Source organism: Chiloscyllium plagiosum, unplaced genomic scaffold (genome assembly GCF_037043375.1).
Source record: "Chiloscyllium plagiosum isolate Xiang-an unplaced genomic scaffold, Cpla_swu_hap1 HiC_scaffold_2, whole genome shotgun sequence".
Lineage (NCBI taxonomy): Eukaryota > Metazoa > Chordata > Chondrichthyes > Orectolobiformes > Hemiscylliidae > Chiloscyllium > Chiloscyllium plagiosum.
The window spans coordinates 149,160,952-149,175,370 of record NW_028270140.1 but is presented as its reverse complement, the minus strand read 5'-3'; the positions used below and the strand labels follow the sequence as shown (position 1 = coordinate 149,175,370).

At 42.0% G+C, this 14,419-nt stretch overlaps 1 protein-coding gene and 1 long non-coding RNA gene across 5 annotated transcripts in view; one reads left to right on the top strand and one right to left on the bottom strand.

Annotated features, from left to right (window-relative positions):
- The window catches only part of LOC122556885 (uncharacterized), a 110,305-nt gene extending 104,475 nt beyond the window's left edge, over window positions 1–5,830 (bottom strand). For both annotated transcript variants that reach the window (XR_015751382.1, XR_006313683.2), the window contains exon 1: window positions 4,949–5,830. This is a non-coding gene — a long non-coding RNA (uncharacterized LOC122556885). The remainder of the gene's footprint in view (window positions 1–4,948) is intronic.
- Window positions 1–14,419, top strand: part of cfap99 (cilia and flagella associated protein 99) — a 145,641-nt gene that overhangs the window by 107,557 nt on the left and 23,665 nt on the right. For all 3 annotated transcript variants that reach the window (XM_043704124.2, XM_043704129.2, XM_043704116.2), the window contains exon 9: window positions 8,692–8,775. In XM_043704124.2, coding sequence (XP_043560059.1) covers window positions 8,692–8,775 — 84 coding nt within the window. The remainder of the gene's footprint in view (window positions 1–8,691; window positions 8,776–14,419) is intronic.

Here is a 14,419-nt window from a genome sequence, read left to right as displayed (position 1 = left end):
TTAATATATTATTATCCTTGAAATTTTGTTTTCTTTTTAAAACAGATACATTTTGGCCTGTTCTTTGAAAATAATTGTTTTTTTAAAAGGAAATAATGGTCAGAAAATTATTTGGAACGGTGACATAAAACATTCACAGAAGGAGTCTGATTCAGTCAAGTGTCTAGCAGGACACCTGTGAAGTAAATGGATGGAATATTTACATTGCTGCATTTGTGGAAAACAGAGCAAACAGACCAGAGGCCAGTAATTTAGCCTTTAACTTCAGTTCACAAGAATTAAGAGTTCAGTTCAGAAGAGAGAACAGTTTCCCCCTAGCGGGAGAATGAAGTTTTTAATTCAGGATGACCAGTCACCTTCTGAGGAAGGTTTCAGTTTGTGAAGCCTCCAAGTGTGACAGTGAAAGTTCTTAAGTTGTCAGAATTTTGAACTATTGAAAATAAGTCATAAAACTCTCTTAGGCTGAGGAGGAGAATGAGAAAAGACATTTAAGTGAGAAGTTATAGTTAAGAAAGGAGTATGTTTCTCTTGGAGTATCTGTGACGGAGAGTGTTTTGAAATATGTTGAAACTTTGTTTTACTGTTTGGTTTAAGACCTTTCTAAACAGTTATGTATATATAACTTGTTTTCTTCTCTTTTGTATCATAAATTTGTGCACTTTTATCAAAGAATCTTTGCATCCTCCTGAGTTATGTCCATCACTAGCAATCACAGTACCAACTAAAAAAAATTAAATTTAAAGATCTACCAACCCATGTTTCACTCTGGGATCTGAAGTGATCCATCAACTGGGATCTGAACAGTTAGAATGGGAACGATCACACAGAGAAGCTTCAACAAAGAAAGGAAACCGGACAGACTATCTGGTATTGCCCAGGCACCAGAAACAACAACTTGAAAAATAGCCCTGTCATTCCTACAAAATCCTCTTTACCAACATTTGGGGGCTAGTGCTAAAATTGGGAGAGCTGTCTCACAGACTAGTCAAGCAACACCCTGATGTTGTCTGTACATTATGACTCTGTGTGTATTGTTATATCCCAGATACCACCATCCCTCGATATGTCCTGTCCCATTGGTAGGACAGCAGAATAGCAGCACAGTGGTAGATACAACCAGGAAGAAGTTTCCATGGGAGTCCTCAATATTGGCTCTGGACATCGTGATATCTCATGGCACCAGGTCAACCATGGGCAAGGACCCCCTCCTTCTCCGACCAACCAACATCCCTTGGCTGATGAGTCAGTGCTACTCCACGTTGAATAACACTCGAAGGAAGCACTGAGGATGGCAAGGTCACAGATTGTATTCTGGCTGGGTCTTCAGTATACCCTCTTGTGGTTAAATTACCACAGACTACCTTTAATTAGACTACTTATTAATATATCTCACAGACAATCAAATACTGAAACAATTACTTAAAGATTGCATGTAAGAACCAAAATAAGACCCCTCAAGTAAGCATATAAGCCTCACAACCCAAATTAGCTATTAACCAATTAATGGCAGAATTTAACTATGATTCCAACCAACTGCATTTGTCTCTGGATGCATCCAGGGTTCGATCCTTGTACAGTGTGGTTCTTCAATGTTCTGCTGCTAAAGAATCATGGAGTACATGATTTTACACAATTTTCTCTCTTTCATGTTTGTGGTGTGTCATTATTGATACTTTAGATTCTTTCAACCCCAATATTAATTACATTTCTGGAGCCCTCATGTCTGTGACTTTCCTTCTTATCAGAAGGAGCTCCTCCTTTTTCTTGTTACATTTGGTGTTGACTGTTCAAAGACTCAACTTTTCCTGCAATTAAACCCTTTGCTATAGGACATTCATTGTGAAGAAAATCTTAATTGCCCATCTGTCATAAGGTAGCAGGTAATCAAGCAATGCTACCACCTCTCTCCCAGGAAACAGCTTGTTTATGTTGCCTCAACTACATCTTTCTAGGGATGGCTAATTCGCGTGTTGCTTTTAATCCCTTTATAATATTCTCACCTTGTTCCTTTTATCTCAGGAAATGGTTTATTTCAGACAGAGTTATTGCTGATTCTTTCAACTTAGGAACAGTTCTTAAAGTTCTAAAGTTTACAGTATCACAACTCTGCTAATATTTTCATAAATATTCAAGAAGCTTGACACCATCCAGGACAAAGCAGCCCATTTAATTGGCACCATATCCACAATCATTCACTCCCTCCATCACCAACACTCAATAGCAGCTATGTGTACCACCTACAAAATGCACTGCAGAAGTTCACAAAGGCTCCTTAGACAGCACCTTCTGAACACACAACCACTTCCATCTAGAAGGATAAGGGAGCAGCTACATGGGAATATCATCAACTGCAAAGTCTCCAAGCCATTCACCTTCATGACCAAAAAATATATCGCCATTCTTTAAGTGTCACTGGGAATTCTCTCCCTAAGGCCAATGTGGTTGCAATTACAGCACATAAACTGCAGCAGTTCAAGAAGGCAGCTCATCATCACTGTCCCAAGTATCTCTAGGGACAACACAATAAACACTGGTGCTGGCCGAGCCCACAATGCCCACATCCCATGACTGAAAAAAAGCTTTTAAAATAGGAAAGGAGGCAATCAGTTAGCAGAAAAGCAGCTGGATACTGTAAAGGTCAAGAGCAAAACAGCTAAATGATAGGAGAGAAAAGACAAAAGGAGGCCCCCTTTTTGGAAGTTTAGGTTCAATCCCGAACTATATAAAAGAAAATCACCAAGATAGGGCAGATAAAAACACAAAGATCAGAGTGAGGATGGGAATTTTTCAATGCAACCCCTAAAGGTCTTGACGGAACAATGCATCTTTGAGAAGTTCGAAGTAGGGGATTTTGTGAGGATGAGGACACAAAACTGAGTGAATTGAAGTTTACAGAAGAGTAACATGTTAGGAAAATGTTAATCAAAGTATTTGTCAAACCTTTAGGCCAGAGACACAGCGTTTTGCAGTGCAGAGGCCAGTGTTACAGAGGAGAAGAAAATGGCCTTGTTTATGGAGTGGTTATGGAGATAACTGTGTTTAGAGTCATAGTACAAAGGTTTCCCATTTCTTTACTCAACCTGAAGTGGTTGCACTGGTGATTACTGGAGCCACAGTCAAAGTTTGCTAATGGTTGTAAAGAAGGCTTTGTCAGCAGACAACAGAGGAGGAGACAAAGAACAAAGAACAAAGAAAATTTACAGCCGAGGGACAGGCCCTTCAGTCCTCCAAGCCTGAGCTGATCCAAATGTACTTTCTAAACCTATCGGTCAATTCCTAAGTATTTGTATCCCTCTGCTCCCCACCTATTCATGCATCTGTCCAGATGCATCTTAAATTAATCTACTGTGCCTGCCTCTACCACCTCTGCTGGTAACGCGTTCCATACGCCCACCATCCTCTGCGTGAAGTACTTGCCGCATGTATCCTCCTTAAACTTTCCACCTCTCACCTTGAAAGCATGACCTCTCGTTATTGAATCCTTCACCCTGGGAAAAAGCTTGTCTCTATCCACCTGTCTATACCCTTCATGATTTTGTAAACCTCAAACAGGTCCCCCCTCAATCTCCTTTTTTCTAGTGAAAATAAGCCTAACCTACTCAACCTCTTTTCATAGTTAGCACCTTCCATTCCAGTCAACATCCTCCTAAACCCTCTCCAAAGCATCCACATCCTTTTGGTAATGTGGCGCTCAGAGCTGTACACAGTATTCTAAATGTGGCCAAACCAATGTCTTGTACAATTTTAACATGACTTGCAGCTCTTATACTCAATACCCTGTCCAATGAAGGCAAGCATACTATATGCCTACTTGACCACTCTATCCACCTGTGCAGCAACCTTCAGGGTATAATGGACCTGCTCTCCCAGATCTCTCTGCCCATCAACTTTCCCCAAGGCTCTTCCGTTCATTGTATAATTCGCTCTAGAATTAGTCTTGCCTAAATGCATCACCTCACATTTGTCTGGATTGAAAACCATCTGCCACTTTTCCGCCCAACTCTCCAGTCTATCTATATCCTCCTGTATTCTCTGACAGTCCCTTATGCTTTCTGCTACTCCACCAATCTTTGTGTCATCTGCAAACTCGCTGATCATACCAACAGTGCCCTCTTCTAGATCATTTATGTATATTACAAACAACAGTGGCCCCAACACTGATCCCTGTGGAACACCACTGATCACCTTTCTCCATTTCGAGAAACTCCCTTCAACTACTACCACAGACATTGGAGGATGCTGGCATGGTCAACAATATTCCAATTTGGAAAAGAAGTCAAGGAAGATGATTAAAAACAATAGTTACGTTGTAATTTTGGACACTGATGAATGCAACTTCAATGTTCTGCAAAAGATGTAAACTAGATAGTAAGACCTCACACTGGGACCGCTGAGAACCCAGTCTTAATCAAATGGACAGCAACCCCAGTAAAGTGATAGTGCAACAGACTTTGAAAAATGTTATAAACCCAAATTGCAAACAAGGTCTTTCTCATGCTTTTCATGAACATGAATACTTTACTTTTGTAATTTCAACCAGTGTCCAAAAACCAACAGTCAAATTCATGTCAGCAGAGCAGCCTGAAAACAATTGCAAAAAGATTTCCTCAAATTACACAAAAGAGGGAATGAGCAGTGTCCAGTGAAATGCTGTTCAGTGATTTACACAGATATGTTTACTTATAATTTCTTATAATTTGTTACAACACAGAGATGGTAAGCCAGAACAAACCAGACTCACTAACACTAGATAACACCAACTGTGAAATTAAAATATTCAGTGACCCTCAAAATTGTCCAATTGTTCTTAACCAGATTTAATGAATAACAGATATAAGATAACAAATTTATAGCTTAAACAAAAATTAACAACATATTATTAATACTGTAGCATTAGCAGAGCAAAGTTAAACAACAGAGTATTCTAATTAAAGTCCCATTATCTTACCAAACAAGAGGGCTGCTGTCTCAATAGAGAGAGAGATGACTGGTGAAGGTTTTGATGATGGTTTTAACCGAAGGTCAGCATACTCAGGGAAGGAAAAAGTTTGAGAAGGAGAATCCTTGATGGTAATCTCTGCTGAAGTGGAAATTGAACTCACGCTGTTGCCTTCACTCACCAACGATCCAACCAACTGATCTAACTGATGCCCCCATTCAAATTAATGTCTACAATTTAAACCCAATCTTCTTTGATCATAAATCCCCATACTCACAAAGATACACAGACATGTGCGCACACACACACTCTCTAAAGGGATGAAATAAAATAAAAATTTAAAAAGTCGTGACTGGCTCGTTCACTTAAACAGTTTCAAATTAGGTAAGGTGGGTTGGTCATGCTAAATTGCCCATAGTGTCCAGGGATGTGCAGGCAAGATGGATTAGCCATGGGAAATGCAGGGTTACAGGGACAGGGTAGGTGGGTGGGTCTGGGATGTCCTTTGGATGGGTACTGTGGACACAATGGGCCAAATGGCCTGCTTACATACTGTAGGGATTCTATGATTCTATAAATGATAGTTGCTAAGCCTTCATGCATTCCTTGGATAATGAGTTGTTTACAGGTATGTGGGACTTGATTCTAAAGTCACTGGTCAATACAAATGGATTTCACAGACTGTGGAGACTTTTACTTATGTTACACAGACTGCAGTTCTTTCCTCAGAACTTTTAAAAATTTGATAACTGGAGGAATTCAAGAGAGCAACCAAAACATTTCCAGCAGTTTTCACAGCCACACTACCTTCTGCCAAGAAAAAAAGACAATCAAAACCAGTTCAATCTTTCATATTTCTTTTTGTTTCCAACATTCTCTCTGTTGACCCTTTTAAGCAGCTGCCGGTCCTTGAGCATAATATATCTCAGGTGCCAAAACTTCTGTGGTGTTCTTAGAATTATAAACAACTTGCAACTAACTTTCCAAGCCAGTTCCCATAAACATATATCAGTTTGGTTTTAAAACAAGCTACTGCTCAAAGTCCAAAGTTTAACTTTCAAATTCAGCTCAAAGTTCCAATCCAAAAAAATGAGAAAAATAAATAAAAGCAGGGATGTTTAAATGTTAATTTAAGAATTGAACAATTACAATTGAACCATTTAAAAATTGAACAAATTAATAACAAATTCCAATGCTGTGGTGCACGAGCACATTCGGTGGTCCAAACATACAGTATGGGTTTATAATCTCTTTGCACATACGAGTCCACACTTAACAGGGTCTCAGTCTTTGTTCTACTGTTTGAAGTTGTTCTGTGACTGTTCTGTGCCTGTCCAGGTGGAAGGACCTGGAAAGGCATATCAGTTTGGATGACGACTTGCCTGGCAGCCAGGCCAAGAATGAATTGGTGTTTATATAATAGCTTTCACAACATTTCAGAACACTTCACAGTCAATGATTTACTTCTGATGTGCAGTCACTGTTACGCAGGGAAGTGCAACAACCAGGCACTCTGTTTGATTGCTCTTGGCAATAAATTTTAGACAGGTTACTTTGCAAAGTGCATTGAGATTTTTACCATCCCCCTGAAGGGCAAACAGAGCCTCAGTTCAACATGTCATCCAAAGATTAGTGCTCCTTCAATTCTTTACTGCTGTTTCAGACTAGATTATGTTCTCAAGCCTTTAGAGTGGGACTTGAACTCATGAGCTTTTGACTCAGGAGATATCAAAGAATCCCTCTAGTGTGGAAGCAGACCGTTCAGTCCACCGATTCCACATTGACCCTCCAAACATGATTCCAGCCAGACCAAATCCCACCTTCCACCCTATCCCTGAAACCTTGCATTTTCCCATGGCCAATCTGCCTACCCTGCATATCCCTGGACAGTATGGGCAGTTTAGCATGGCCAATCCACCTAACCTGCACATGGTTGGACTGTGGGAGGAAACCCATGCAGACACAGGGAGAATGTGCAAACTCCATACTGAAAGCCGCCCGAGGATGGAATTGAACCCGTGTCTCTGGCATTATGAGGCAGCATAAGCAATACCCACTGCCAAGCTGACAGAAAATATTAGAGGCTTGGGTACAGATCACCTGGACATGTCTTTAGAGATTGACACTCTCATTTAAGAACCGTTCCTCTTCATCAGCAATTTTAACGTAACAAAACTCTCACAGGCACTTTACAGGAGTTTGATTAAACAAAATATGATTCTGGACAACATAAAATATAAGGTCGGAAGACCAACAGTTTGGTCAAACAGGCTAGTCAATACTTGTAGTCAGAGGGGTATAGATAATCAGACAAAAACTAGTTTATTGATTCCAAGGATGAAAGCGTTCTCCTCTGAGTCAAATAGATCTTTAAAAGTTATGAGGAGAGATTATTCAAATTAAGCCTGTTTTCTGTAGCATTTAGAAGGTTAAGGAGTGATCTGATCAAAGTTATCAAGATAATAACAGGAAAAGTCAGGGTAAATAAAAATGAACTATTTTCACTGGTTGGGGATTGTAGAACTAAGAGGCCTAGTCTGTTTTAGGGCCAGACCGTTCAGGGGAGATTTTAGGACATAAAGAGGTTTGGAACTTTTCCACAAAAAGGCATTGATGCAAGATCAGTTGTTAATTTTAAAATCTGAGATAGTTCTTTTCTGATTAAGAAAAGGTATTAAGGGATATGGATCAAAGACCAGCATATAGTGTTTGGCCACAGATCAGCCAGGATCTTATTGAATAGTGGAACATGCAGGGAGGGCTGAAAGGTCTACTCTTGTTCATGTGCTTTCTGGTTTTTAGAAAAAATGGCAAGAGATCATCTTGAAATATATAAGAATCTGAGTGAGCCTGACAGGAAAGATGCTGAGGGGTAATATAGAACAAGAGGTCTGAGTGTCAGAATTTAGAATCCATTTCTTCACTTGGTTGGCTCCCCATCCACCACCTGAAATATTCACTCCCTTCAACATTGATGTATAGTAGCAGCAGCAGCAATGTCCAGCATCTGCTATCTCTCCACAGAGGATGCCAGACCTGCTGAGTTTCTCCAGAAATTTTGGTTTTTGTTTCAGATCTCCATCATCTGCAGTTTTGCTTTGCTTTTTTGTACAATAATCTTCAAGTTTCTCTCTAAGACACTCTTCATTCTTCATTTGGAAGCTTATTGCCATTTCTTCACTGTCACTGGGTCAAAATCTTAGAAATACCTCATAGCATGTTGATTTGGACTGTTAATAATGATGGGGTCAAAATTCACAAATTGCTGTTCAATTTCACTCACATTTTGGTCTTGTCATCTCTATCTGCTTCATATTGACATTTCCACATTCACAACCAGGAGCTCCGGACACCTGTTTTATACTCCACTGATGTGGGTGCAAGGGGCTCCATACTTTACAACTGAGTGGCCATTAAAAGCTCCATGCACAAGGTGCACATAGTTCCATATAACCTCCAAAATAGACATTTTAAATTTCAGCAATGATTCATTGTTAACTTACAAGCTAAGTATTCTCTATTTATAGACCTGTTCTAACCATTTCTTTTGCATATGCAACCTCTTAATTATACATTGTATAAGATAGAATCTAACAAACTGCAAAAGTGGTCCTTTTGAAAGCTGCTCTGACCACCTACACAAGTGAATTAGAGTCGAGTGCTGTGCTGATGTACAAAGATTTGCAAAATTATTTTTCAGTTATGTTCTGTTGTTATAGTTACCCACCTGTGTTTCTTTGTAACCCTGACAGCGAGTTTTGTCTGAAATTAAGAAAGAAGAAGAGGCCAAGATGAAATATACAATTCCAAAACCACGACCCATCCCTGCACAGATGGTAAGTCTTGGGGGGTTATTTTTTTAAAAAGGACAATGTCTCTGCTTAACCAACTAAGAGCTATCAAACCATTTAGCTCAATGTTGTTACCACAAACACCAACCTCTAGGCTATAATGTTTCAGTGGGCTCTGCATTGAACCTTTAGATGAATTTTCATTTAAGTGACAATAGGAAATATTTTGTGTTAATTATTACATTTTAATGGCGGCACGGTGGCTCAGTGGCTATCACTGCTGCCTCACAGTGCCAGGGACCTGGGTTCGATTCCAGCCTCGGGCAACTGTCTGTGTGGAGTTTGCACATTCTCCCCGTGTCTGCGTGGGTTTCCTCCAGGTGCTCCAGTTTCCTCCCACAGTCCAAAGATGTGCAGGTTAGATGAATTGGCCATGCTAAATTGCCCATAGAGTTAGGTGCATTAGTTAGGGGGAATGGGTCTGGGTGGGTTACTCTTCGGAGGGTCGGTGTGGACAAGTGGGGCTGAAGGGCCTGTTTCCACACAGTAGGGGATCTAAAAAAAAACAGAACTTTAAGACAACGTTGTCCTCAGCTCTCTCAATGGAAGAGGGGAGAAGCCTGCCAGAGTACCTCTGACTGTCAGATATCCATTAATTCCTGTGAGAAGGAAAGGAAGTGGTAGCTACTTAGTTGTGTTGGTCAATACAGTCAAATTGCTCTTGAACAATCTATGTCAGACATGAAGAGAATCGCCACTGTTAAAGCTGAACCCTGGGTACATGATGGTAAATTAGAGGTTAAGTTAAAAACAAAGGAGGGGACCATAGGAGATTAATTTTGTTCTATGTTGCCTGGAGAATTAATGCCACCTTTAGATTGGCCCAGGTGTGCAAAGTCCTTCCAAGTGTTATTCCAAGTGAAAAGCCAAACACTAATTTTAAGATTTGTCCTCATATTCTGCACGACAGAAAACAGCTTCTTAGTACTTATTCTAATAAATGCTTTTATTATGTTAATAGCCACAATTGAATTACCTCAATCCTTTAATCAAGCTCTTTGGAAATGTTACGACAAACCTAAAGCTGAGACTTGAACCCAGATGTTTTGGCTCAGAGACAGGAACACTACAACTGCACCACAAGACCCTCACTGCAATCATTATAAACATAATGGAGTATAAGCCACATTGATGTCAGCTGTCATCATAATTTAACTCTTTATATCATGGTATCCTTTAGGTGAATTTGTACTGTTTTCCTTCCAAAACCAGTATATCCTTCCTTCCTGCACTGCTCTGAATTGAATCTGGCTATGGTTCTGCACACTGAAGCATTACTTTCTCCGTTTATTTCACTTTTCTAGTTATATGTGTGTGTTTTTACACTGTGTCTTTATCCATTCTTCTTTGCAATTTTATCTTTTCACTAAAAAATAATTCAGAATAGTAGTTTCTGTTTATCGTGGTGGGCCAGCCCTGGTGATGGTGCCCCTCTTTTATAGTCACTCCATTGGCTGAAATGGGCTACCAATGGAGAGTACACTCCCCTTACTGTCAAAGGCAGCCTGCCTAGCCCCCAGAAGGATAAAAGAATAAAACATCTCTTCCAGGTGTGATGATGCTGCTCCTTTAACAAGGTTATGTTGTCCTTGATTTGTTTTCAGGAGGTCGTAAAGACACAGATTCCAAAATTTCTGGGGTTGATCTACTTGAAGAAACTGAAGTTTTTAAAAAAAAAACACTTGTACAATGAAAGGGGAGTGGCCAGTTCTCCCAGCTCAGCCTTATCTCTTATTTGGGTTTGGTTTGGTTTGGTTTGGTTTTAGCAAGTAGTTAGTTTTTGAAGCTGCTGGAGCCAAAGAAGCAGGTCCATGCTGATCCTCCCCCTCTCTGACATCTGTCCTGTAAGACCCTGTGTTTGGAATTTTCTTTTTTTGCCAAGGGTGTTTATGGGGATTGGTGCTAGTATTTGAAACAGCATCATAAGTTGAGATAATCTATTAGATTCTCATATAGGTTAAGTTATTCTGTATTCTGTTCTCTTTTGTTTGCAAATAAATTCTGTTTTGTTTAAAACTAATTGGTTGGGCCAGCTGCATCGCTCCTGGAATATCCACTCTACACCTGGTCAAAACAACTAGCAAAGGTAGGGTCTGGACTACAAGCTTGAAATGTTTTGAGGGGGTCTGACTGGATCCATAACACAGGCTGCACCTGTGCCCGAAACGTCGAATCTCCTGTTCCCTGGATGCTGCCTGACCTGCTGTGCTGTTCCAGCAATAAAGTTTCAACAGGCTGCAGTCTCCCTATCAGGAACACTATTGAGATTACTGCCTCAATATTGGCCACCTCAAGTGGTGGTGCTGTCAAGGCTGGGAGAAAATGAGGAATGCAGATGCTAGAGATCAGAGTTAACAGTGTGGTGCTGGAAAAGTACAGCAGGTCAGGTAGCATCCAAGGAGCTCGAGAATCGACGTTTTGGGCTTTAGCCCTTCTTATGCCTCAAACGCCGATTCTCCTGCTCCTCAGATGACATTTCTCATTATCTTAACCCTAAATGGTCCAACCTGTATCCTCATACTACAAGCTCTGGTTCAAGACTCCCCATCCCAAGAAGACATTCTCCCTGCATTTAATTTGTCTAGCTCTGTTAGAATTTTATACATGTCAAGGTTACTAGGTTCATAGAATCCCTACAATGTAGAAACAGGCTATTAGGCCCAACAAGTCCACACTGACCCTTTGAAGAATAATCCATCCAGACCCACTCCCCTACATTAAACCCTGACTAATGCACCTAACCTACACATCCCGAAACACTATGGCAATTTAGAGTGGCCAATTCACCTAATCTGCACACCTTTGGATTGTGAGAGGAAACCCACACAGACACGGGGAGAATGTGCAAACTCGACACAGACAGCCGCCCGAGGGTGGAATCGAACCTGGGTCCCTGGTGCTGTGAGGCAGCAGTCTAGATTAGAGTGGTGCTGGAAAAGCACAGCAGGTCAGGCAGCATCTGAGGGGCAGGAATATCAATATTTCAGGCAAAAGCCCTTCATCAGGAATGGCAGCAGTGCTAACCATTGAGCCACCGTGCTGGCACTTTGAGTGAGTTGGCAATTCTGGGAGGTGTGCCAAGTCCTGAGTTGGACCATTGTCCCAGCCGTGTCCTCTATTGGCTGCTCCAGAGTCCTTCGTTCAAAGATGCCGGTGAGAAAGGTAATGAGCTGAATTAATTGCTGAAGAGGCTTGTGATGGATGGATTCATTTCGCAATGGACTTGGATCATATTTAGCTGAGAAGGTGCTTTATAAACTGTTTCCTCAATTAACTGGCAGCTGCTCAAGTCATGTATTGATTCATTAGAGAGGCACAGCTTTCCCAAGCATTAAAATGAAGTTACCCAGTTCGGGTTTATGAATAGGGAGCCATGGAACAATGGGGACTTAGGAATAGGTGTAGGACATTGAAAGGGTTCAGAAAAGATTTACAAGGATGTTGCCAGGGTTGGAGGATCTGAGTTACAGGGAGAGGCTGAACAGGCTGGGACTGTTTTCCCTGGAGCGTCGGAGGCTGAGGGGTGACCTTATAGAGGTTTACAAAATTATAAGGGGCATGGATAGGATAAATGGACAAAGTCTTTTCCCTAGGATTGGGGAGTCCAGAACTAGAGGGCATAGGTTTAGTGTGAGAGGGGAAAGATATGAAAGAGACCTGAGGGGCAACGTTTTCACGCAGATGGTGGTACGTGTATGGAATGAGCTGCCAGAGGAAGTGGTGGAGGCTGGTACAATTGCAACATTTAAGAGGCATTTGGATGGGTATATGAACAGAAGGGTTTGGAGGGATATGGGCCAGGTGCTGGCAGATGAGACTAGATTGGGTTGGGATATCTGGTCAGCATGGACAGGTTGGACCGAAAGGTCTGTTTCCATGCTGTACATCTCTATGACTCTATGACATTATCCCCTTGATAGGTGCCAAACTTCATTTACCCGTCATTGCTCCTTAGGCCTTCATACACTTACAGAACAAAACACTATGAATCACACTGTTGAAAATGTCAATTTGATCAACATCCAGTAGCTTGTTGGAGAAGAGAGTTGCAGATTTCCACCACTCTTTTAGCTCAAAGCAATGAGAGGCAAATGTCACATAGTCACCTGATCGTCTGCAATGTTAAGATGGTGCTCCCTCTAATTGACATTACAGGTGATTTACTGGTGGTGGTGATGGTTAGTAGTTAGAAAAAACAATGATATGGTGATTTGGTGGTGGGAAAGTTGTGTGTCAGAGCACTTCTGGATATCTTGCAACATGTTTGAGGTGAGGGATGCCATGGACGTCCCTGCTGATTACACTTGCAGGAAGTGCACCCATCTCCAGCTCCTCCAAGACCGTGTTAGGGAAATGGAGCTGGAGTTGGATGAATTTAGGATCATTCGGGAGGCAGAGGGGGTCATAGATCGGAGCTTTTTGGAAGTAGTAACTCCAAAGATTGCAGACAGATGGGTGACAGTGAGGGGGACTGGGAGGAAGCAGCCAGTGCAGGGACCCCCTGCGGCCGTTCCCCTCAAGAACAAGTATACCGTTTTGGATACGTGGGGGGGGGGGACTTACCAGGGGTAAGTAATGGGGTTCAGGCCTCTGGCACGGAGCCTGTCCGCGGTGCTCAGAAGGGAAGGGTGGAGAAGAGCAGAGCAATAGTTATTGGGGACTCGATAGTTCGGGGCACAGATAGGCGGTTTTGTGGGGGCGAGAGAGACTCACGTTTGGTATGTTGCCTCCCAGGTGCAAGGGTACGTGATGTCTCTGATCATGTTTTCCGGGGGGGGAGGGGGAGCAGTTCAAAGTCGTGGTCCACATTGGCACCAATGACATAGGTAGGAGGAGGGCTGAGGATGTTAGGCAGGCTTTCAGGGAGCTAGGTTGGAAGCTCAGAGTTTAGAACGAACAGAGTTGTTGTCTCTGGTTTGTTACCCGTGATAGAGAGTCGAGGAATAGGGAGAGAGAACAGTTAAGTTAGTGGCTACAGGGATGGTGCAGGAGGGAGGGATTCCGGTATTTGGATAACTGGGGTTCTTTCTGGGGAAGGTGGGACCTCTATAAACAGGATGGTCTACACCTGAACCTGAGGGGCACCAGTATCCTTGGGGGGAGGTTTGCTAGTGCTCTTGGGGGGGGGGTTTAAACTAACTCTGCAGGGGCATGGGAACCTAGACTGTAGCTTTAGGGTGCAGAACCTGGAGTGTAGGGAGGTTAGGAACATGGCATCAATCTCAAAGGAGGGTGCCTGTAAACAGGAAAGTGGCTTGAAGTGTGTATACTTCAATGCAAGAAGTATACGAAATAAGGTAGGTGAACCTGCAGCGTGGGTTGGTACCTGGGACTTCGATGTTGTGGCTATTACGGAGACATGGGTAGAACAGGGACAGGATTGGCTGTTGCAGGTTCCAGGGTTTAAATGTTTTAGTAGGGTCAGAGGTGGGGGTAAAAGAGGGGGAGGTGTGGCATTGCTTGTCAAAGATCGTATTACAGCGGAGAAAGGACGATGGATGAAGACTCGCCATCTGAGGTAGTTTGGGCTGAGGTTAGGAATAGGAAAGGTGAGGTCACCCTGTTAGGAGTTTTTTACAGGCCTCCTAATAGTCCTAGAAATGTAGAAGAAAGGATTGCGAGGATGATT